The 9031-nt window shown below is 33.7% G+C and overlaps 1 protein-coding gene across 1 annotated transcript; it reads right to left on the minus strand.

Moving 5' to 3' along the window:
• Positions 1 to 223: 223 nt before the first annotated feature.
• On the minus strand, positions 224 to 5258 carry LOC128994664 (kxDL motif-containing protein CG10681). Its single transcript, XM_054419360.1, has 4 exons — positions 4947 to 5258; positions 3129 to 3328; positions 2338 to 2502; positions 224 to 1178 (listed from the first exon to the last, which is right to left on the minus strand). The coding sequence occupies exons 1-4, from the start codon at positions 5087 to 5089 to the stop codon at positions 1042 to 1044; spliced, it is 645 nt and encodes a 214-aa protein (XP_054275335.1). The 5' UTR covers positions 5090 to 5258; the 3' UTR covers positions 224 to 1041.
• Positions 5259 to 9031: the final 3773 nt, after the last annotated feature.

A 9031-nucleotide genomic window follows, 5' to 3' on the forward strand; every position in this document is an offset into this window, starting at 1 on the left:
TGTGGTAGTAGCAGTAGCATTCCACAATCTCAATAAAGATTCTTACTACCTCCAGCTCCTTAACAATATTTAATATACTGTTGGATACAATAATTCACAGGGAAACTAAAAAAATAAATAACACAACATATTAATTTTAAATTGTTATAATGTCTCTATTTAAAACTATAATATTAATTACAAAATATCCATCCATAACAACTAACAAAGGTAACATAAATATTCATAAACATACAAGTAAAATCACGTTGAGATCATGGTTACAATATAATATAGAAATGCAAGCTTAAAAATATAAAATTATAACAAAAACAACGCTGGATTACATAAGTAGCGATTTGAGGGGATAGTTTTATTTTAAATGAGAGATTCTGAGAAGCTGCTAAGAAAACAATTAAACAATCAAAGACAACTCATATTGATAATATTACCACATAACTATCAGATTGATCTCGATAACTCTCCAAATTGATAATTATATTAACTTTTTAAATTGAGATAACTCTGTAATATTAGTCTTAGGCCTTTTGACTTTTTGTAGACTTCAGTGTACACTCTGTAACATACTTTTAAATTTAACAAAATTGCTCTAAGAAAAATGTCGACTCTTCCATTCAATCCATTAAAAATATGTCTACTGGAATCTTGTAGCCTATATAATTCCAGAATCTTAGTATAAGGTAAATAGATGAATTGGATTAACTTTTTCTACCTCAGAGATTGTGTTGGAGAATTAATCAAATGTTTGCTCAGTATAATAAAAAGTACATCCAAAGTAGGGTATTAAAATAATTACAGTATCAGTCTGCTAAATCAGCTTATTGTTTGGATGTATTAAAACTCATAAACCAACTCGGATACTTATTATATTGTTGTCGTTAAAGTAATAGGTGATAAGTTATCACATTCATGTGATTCAAGTGATTCATCCTTCTAGGTAATAGGCCAGTGTAGTCTAATGTGTTGGTTAATTGTTTTAAATTCAAACTTTTTACTCCTATAATCAATAAAAATAAATACAATTTCAATGGGTTTCATCATTTATCCAGTATCTGAAGTGTAGGGAGAGGAATCATTGTTACTGTTTCCGTCATTGCTGTCGCTTGATGAACTGTTAGACCTCTTCAATGTCTTACGACGAGTTTCTGATGTGTGTTCTTCTTCCTCCTCCTCTTCCACTAGATAAAAATCATAATTAAATTCTAATTACAAGTCTTATCACAGGTTTATAGAGAACACATGGCGTCAAAAAGTAAGTTTACCTTTTGTAAAAACAGGTGTTGTAATATAAATGCAACTGGCAAAACAAAAGTATAGCGCCTCGTTTTCCTCTCCCAGGAACTAATGAGAACCTCTTTTAGTAAGCAGTGGGGGCATGACGTCATTCTTCTCTTGAGGGAAGACCATTACTGTAAAGAGACGATATGATTCCATCAGTGTTCCATTGGTGTTCGTGGCGTAGTTTATCGGACTTGTGATCTGGAGGTCTCCAGTTTGAATCCCGCCGGCCACACTAACTTTTTGTCCAAGATTTTGCTTAGAATGTGAATACTTCTTTAACTATACATCTTTTGTTAGAATTTGATGCATTTATAATTTTATTTATGAACAGAACAATTTTTTTAAATTAGTAAACATTCATTCGCTTTTATCTTATATATTTTTTATATTATCAGCAAGTTTGGTTGGTTCGGTTAAGTTATGACAGTTTAATTTTATAATAAAAAAATAAATGTTATAATTAAAAAGTTAATTTTATATCTAAAAAATTACAAAATAAATTTAAAGATTTTCTTAAATCGACGTGAGAGGCTCTCCCACAATCCCCCACTCTTTCGCAGAAAAGGTTCTCATCAGTTCCTGGAAGAGGAAAATGCTAGTAAAAACCAAGTGCACACAACCGTAAACTAAATGTATAAACAAACTGTGTCCCCATTTTTCCTTGCAAAGCATGCTTAAAATATCAACTAAGTTAAATCACAGCTGAGCAAGGAAATACTTTTTAGGTTTTTCTTTTTCAGCAGCATGTTTAATCGTTTAATTATTTTCCTTATTTAGATTTCGGCAAGGTTACAATAAGATGCAATTTATGCTTTTTGTATCTACTTATTTGCCAGTAGACGATTTTAAGTATGCAAACTACGTTTAATTATACATAACTACATTACAATTTATACTTCACATCAGTGTAAATCAAAATCTTTTTACTGTCTTTTAACATACAATGCAATATCGACATTGAGTTGATTGATCGGTTATGATTCTACACTGGTTCCCTCTGGTTCAATCTACTTATAGGTCTTTCGGTCTTTGACATTACAGACTAGGCCTACTTACATTTAGCAGATTCTTGCACAGGAGTAACTGTGTTGTCGTTCTTCTCAGAAAAGTTTTCCTGCACTGTAGCGACTGTTTCTGCGGAGCGAGATATTTTAGGCTTATTGGAGTTTGACTTGTTGGCTGCATCTTCTTCGTCATCTACAGAATTGGTTTTTTTGGGGGCTAAAGTGATGAACAAAAAAACCAATTGCAATTGAGTGGGTGTACATAGATAAAATGTCTCTTTGGTTTTAATTTGTAACACTACCTATTTAGTAGTAATAGCCTAGTGTATCTGCAGTCATGTGTTTGGCCCGACCATGGCAACTCAGCGTAATTATAAAAAGCACAAGATTATAGTCATAAGTCACAGTGATGTAAAAAATGAGTATAAGAAACTCGCAAGATACCACTCATGCTGGTGAAATGTACACAAACTACTATCATAGATAAACAAATAATTTTAACATGTTTAGCCTCTGGATCACGTAATTTACTAATAAAAAGGTTAAATACCTGTAGTACTGTCAGTGATCCTGGAATTTAGGTCAGCCACTTAAATTCCAGGATCACTGACAGTACTACATAGGTATTTAACCTTTTTATTAAAAAAATAATTTTCGGGGTAAGAAAATGTGATTTGTTGGATTGGTTTATGATTTACCATTGTGTAAACTATAGGGTAGTTGGTTCAGTTTTTAAACCGTTTACCCAGAACAAATAATAAGACATAAACTATCATTTCTTATTGCTTAAGATTTAATTTGATTTTTTGAATTGATAATTAATATTAAAATAACTATGCTTACCAGTGAAAGCTTGTGGGTACTGGGAGCTTAGTTTCCCCTTGATAATTCGAATGTGTTTAAAAACAGTATCCAAGTCTTTCCTCATCTCGACTAACAACTGAGTGTGTTTTTTGAGCTCTGTGCTTGCAACCTTGAAGCGATTCATCGACAAAGCGTTGCAGTTTGAGAGCATTTCATTTGTTTTCTCAAATCTCTGAAGCCTGGAAGAAACATATAAACTATTTAGCAGAAAAGTGTGGAAGTAGTCCACAGTACAACGTACAGCACACACTTTGGATGAAATTTAGAGGCAACTTCGAACCCAAACGATGCAACACAAGGCTTTATTTAAAAAAGTGAAAGTAACTTAAATCACTCTACTTAGAATTTGAAGAGCAGAGTGTGGGATACCAATTTAGTCCCAAAACTAAGCTAAGTTAACAGTTGGGATCTCAATAGGAAGTCAGCCGAGTGGTTAAGTGCAATTCATGATGCCAAACAAGGTAATGTTTCTCTTGAAAACTTAAAAACGACTATGGCGTAAATAAGCTGAACAAAAATTATGTGAATAAAGCCCTTGGTGGATTTTAGTTGATAATTCGGAGCCCTTCAATAGGCAAACAACCAACCCAGCCCTGAATTACCAGCCCTACTTATACTGATCAAAAATCATTACTGAGTCAAACAGAATTTAAAATTTAGCATGGCGAACATGAGATGACTTTTAAAGTGAATTAATTCATTTTTGGCGCACCAATGAACATCCAGTCATACAAATTTCATACCTGCCAACTTGTCTTATATGTTGATTGTGAATGGGCACACCCTTCGTTTGTTTGGTAGAACTATACTTATAACTGACTGCATTGAAGTCATCGATAGTTACAATCGATAGGGAAGTTTGGGTTGAATCATTTATGTCAGTAGGTAGGCCTACTTGTATTTTTTATATTATACAATAGAGTTGGATATCAAAGTTCGCCATTTGTTTCAACAATGTAAGCATGTAGGCTCAATTAATAAATTGCCTGTGTTTTTTTATAGCCACCACTTTCCAACTTGGCGTGCAGGCATCTGTAGGATTGTTTAAGATTATGTTACACATAAGTTTATCTGCGGAATGGATACAGACACAGCATATTAAAACAAAAACGGTATGGATCATAAACATAAACAATCCGGATATTATATTCTAATAACCTTAACAGCTAATTTGGGTGTTTATTGACATTTCCATTTAAATATTCATAGAGGATACCGGTAACCGGACGTGGATAAGGCGTCCGGCAATGACATCACCGGGTTGCGGGAGCCTGGAACGCCATTACCACAACAATACGATGAACAGCCATTGGTGTTCGTGGTGTAGTGGATAAGGTGCTCGGCTGATATGCAAGAGGTCCAGAGTTCGAGAACCATTGGTGACTTTAACTTTTTGTCAAAGATTTTGCTTTGAATACCATTTCTTCATAATTGTAGCCTAGATACATCTTTTGTTAGAATTTTTGGCATTTATATTTTTTTTTTATGGATTGAATTTAACCTTCATTCGATTTTATCCCTATCAGCAAGTTTGGTTGGTTAGGTTATGACAGTAATTGCCGGACGTCTAATCCATGTCCAGTTACCGGACGAGTGTCCTCTGCCTTAAATATTAGTACAAATATGTTTACTTTCGGAACACCATACCATGATCCATACTACTTGTGTCTGTTCTAATATCCGTGGATCTAGACCTAACCTATAAGTTAAGAGGGAGCCTATCAGCCTAAATATTATTTCCTAGATCAAGCAAATTGTTGCATAGTTTCTGGTCAAATAAAGTACAGCGGTACTTACATTTGTTTTTGAGCCCTAATCATGGCCTCAACATCTTGCTGATCAACAATTCCTGCAAGGCCTTGGACGAATACCTCGGGAGCAGTGTAGTTTTGAAAACATTCTATGCTCCCTAAATCACTTTCAGGAGTATGGTCTGCCATAACTACAGTCACTCAGTCATAAAGTCTTAGGTATTTGGTTGAATGCTATAAAGTTTGTCTAACTAAAAGAAAAGGACAATTTATACTTTCATATTGAATATGTCAAATATGTGTCAAAGTTTGACACTTTAAACCAATAACCTCAACACAGCCAGCCAAGTTGACATTTGACAACGACAACACGAACACAACACAGACGACAAACTGAACAGTGTTGCCAGTTGCCACTGGCTGCGGCGAGATATCCTAATATGATTGAGTATATACCATAACCGTTATGGTATAGCCAATGGTGCAAGTAGACAATTCATTTATGTGAACCAGGATTAATTGACTTTGAATATTGCAAATAGTCATTCCATTTACGTGAACCAAATATACCATTGACATAGGATACTGCAAGTATTTAATCTCATTCACGAGGAACAGATCAATACTTATCAATACCATTGACTTTAAAGAAGTATTGGATTAATATACTAGCTCCGCTCAATATTGCAAGCGTCGTGATTGTACCATTGTACACCTAGTCATAAAATAACGGTCATCATTTTGTAAACAACTTTAAGCGTAAACATTTCAGTGATATTTTGCTGAAAGTAAACCATATATTCGTTAAATTAATAGTATATTTCGTACCTAGGGCCGAAAATGAGGTGTTGCCGGCTCGAGATATTTTTTAAAGTTCGAGACAAAGTCGAGAACTTAAAACAATCGAGAGCTGCAAGGGGTATATGCATAAATGTATATGTATAAATATATAAGCATTAAAGGGGTACGCATAAATGAGCGCGTTAAAAGAAGTTAGGCTAGTAAAATAAATTTTTATAATAAGCTAAAAGCAAAAAATTACACAAACAGTATAAGTTATAAGTTATGCCAGAAAACAATGCAGCTGATGCTCCCCCCTCGACTCGATCTTTGTATTTTGTGCTGAACATATTAATGTATCAACATCGTTGGAAAGTGTATACATTTTTAGTGATAAAACGGTAGGAAACGAGTGTTTGAACAACAACAAACTCCCCTTTCCAAATTATTCTCTCTTCCAATGGCAAAACTTTGAGTGATATTGATTTAAAAAATGGTTACGGCACTCCTAGTGGTGAATGCCGGAACTTATGCTAACCGCACTCCTAGTGGAGAATGCCGGAACTTATGCTAACCGCAGCACTGAGATGTCGATCTATATTTATTTATATTTGTCTATGGTTTAGCTATCAAACATCTGAATATAAAGACCGTCAATGTAACACCAAATAATGCTTACATAGTACATTTAATTATGATTCGTCGGATCGTGTGAACCGTGTGAACAATCGTATGTTGTCGGTAAAGCAGTACGAAGTTCACTGGGTCACCGGTAGATAGCACTGCATGTCACGACCACTTTTCTGGACACTGGATGTCTTTTTAATAAATTATTAAATACATTAAAATCTAAACTTTCCTTGCTATCTATAGTCAAAATCAATTCAAATAATCTCTTCATTCAGCCGATTAGTTTTTAAATATATATATTTGCTAGAAACTTAAACATATTACAAACATTTAGCTTAGTTCTCGCTAGAGTTTGTGTCTTGAGTTCTGTACTAATATTCTGTTCTAGCTGCGGTAGGTAAGGAGTTGGTGTTTTGCGAACATAGCGCTCGTGATGTAAAGTAATACATCACTTGATTACATTATTTGAAAAGCCGAAAGTCGCTTCTCTCAACTGAGTTCGACGATTGGCTTATCATCAGTCATCACCACAACGGCATACAATTCTGTGCTCTCTCGGCACAGCAAACTCTATCAAATATTTTCGGACCGGTGTGAAAGTGAATTTTCATTACAGGGAATACTATTAATACTTCAAACAAGACCATCCAACCAAAAGTAGTTATTTATTGTAGCAATCGTAATATAAATATTTTTTCTTAATTATAATATTAAATGCCTAAAAAATTTCAAATTGATGATTGCTTATATTTATTTTCTATAATTTTATCATTGTAGATGGTTTTAGACTAGGCCACTTGATTGCGCATGAAATAGTTTATCTCGACACACGCTGCAACATAGTATTTAAAATGTTTTATTGTAGTTATTAAAGATTTTTCTTCTACTACTGCCGATTATTCCCACATTATCTTTTTATCCTTGTATTTTGGTTTATTGAACTAAACAACAATTTATTCATCATTGCCTCCAGGATTAATTATTGACAATATAAATAGGTTAACATACCTTACATCAACATAGACTAATTTTAGGATTGACGTATATAGACTTGGACTTTGGAGAAGAGGTGTCCAAAATTTCTGTTTTTGAATTGAAACGGATTATAGTAGTACAAAGACCAGTCTTTGTTTTTCAAATAGGTAACGTTTTTTTTTTATAGTTAGTTTGAAAATACCTTTTTTCTTGTCCTACAACTCAAGTTTATAAGGCGTGTATTAAAAATGATTGAAATAATGAAACACACAACTATAGAAAATTTCATTCTCTTAAATATGTTACCTTAACTTTGATTCTACCTTCAATATAGCAGGTGAAAACAGATATCTTGCAAACCCTTGCATTTGGTGGCGCATCAGGGGTGAAACGCCTTTAAGAGCGGGTTTTGAATTATTGAATATTCAATTAGTTGGTTCCAAACTAAACGAGAAATTAAGTCCAGAAAAACAAACATTGGTTTAGGAAATTATTTCTGAACTAAAGCAAGATGAGAAAACTATTGCCTATATATTCAAAGTCATTTATTGATCTTACCAGAAACTATTAAATAGTATAGTAAGATACCATCGTTAAAAATTGTGTGTGTGTGTGTATATATATTAAATTTGTAAAATTCAACAGAGCATCTTCTGTAGATTTTCCTTGCTTAAACCCAAACTGTCATTGAGAATAAAGGTTTATTTGATTGAAATACTTCACTATAACACATCTAGCTTAGAAAAAGTTGAAAGCTGACTGATTGATCTTATTTTGTTCAATTTTATTAAGTTTGCCAAGTATGTGTGGGCCTACATTTTATAATAACAAATACCTTTTCATTACTCTACACACACGAAAGTACACTTTTTAAACGTTACAAAATGAGCTTAGAAAATAAGTTAATCCTGCCACTACACGGTAAAATTACATAACGTTAACTTTCTGTGCATTTGTGGTACACGGAAAGTAACCATCATGGGATTTTGGTGCAGACCAATCAGCTGTTGCATTATTTGCTGTTGCATTGTTTTGTATACCTCGACATAAGCATGGAAACTCAGCGTTATGAGTTCAGTTTTTTCTTTATACTAAGTTGAATAAACAAAAATATTAATGTTGTTTTTAAGTACTTTGATATCGTAATGAAAAATAATGTTCAATACTCTTCTCAAAAGTGCCATTGCGGGGCTCAATAGCTATTTCCCTAGTCGGCTTTGCCCCCCTTGTAAATGCAATCCGTCCCCGCAATAAGTCACTTTCTAGTAATGAAAACTATTAATAGGGAATGATACGGTAATTAATTACAATAATATTTCAGCAATCTAAATAAACATTACACATCTTTTAGGATGGTGATGACTGATGAGTTGATAAGATCTAATCAAATCAGATGTGAGATGAAATAAAATCAAACATAGCATTCTTGTGTTTACTTTTAAATGCTTAGTTGCCTTTGGTTGACATGTATTTACTTATTGGTACAGCTTGTCCAAAGCGAAGAGGAGCATACCGCTGCAAATTACCTTTACAACGTTGACATCATCATCACTCGCCAACTAGAGAATCCATTAGAGGAGGATGCTGAGGATTTGAAGGACAACGTTGAGGAGTATTTGACAGTACTCGGTGATCTACTCAACAGTATCCAAAGGAAGGATCGAGTGGGAATAGTAACCGCCAAACAGTACTGGAAGAAAGGATTACCACAGTTCTTCAATGAAGATAACAATGGAGACCTATTTA

This window comes from Macrosteles quadrilineatus, unplaced genomic scaffold (assembly GCF_028750875.1).
Source record: "Macrosteles quadrilineatus isolate MER2022 unplaced genomic scaffold, UCM_ALF_1.0 Scaffold_5__1_contigs__length_97177068, whole genome shotgun sequence".
Classification (NCBI taxonomy): Eukaryota; Metazoa; Arthropoda; class Insecta; order Hemiptera; family Cicadellidae; genus Macrosteles; species Macrosteles quadrilineatus.

Bases quoted from the DNA above. Each gene is read 5' to 3' on its own strand.
- LOC128994664 (XM_054419360.1), bottom strand. From the start codon at position 5,089: ATGGCAGACCATACTCCTGAAAGTGATTTAGGGAGCATAGAATGTTTT. The intron at 3,329-4,946 runs GTAAGTACCGCT...TGTTTCTTCCAG, and splicing joins ATTAGGGCTCAAAAACAAAT to GCTTCAGAGATTTGAGAAAA. The intron at 2,503-3,128 runs GTAAGCATAGTT...TCATCACTTTAG, and splicing joins GTACCCACAAGCTTTCACTG to CCCCCAAAAAAACCAATTCT.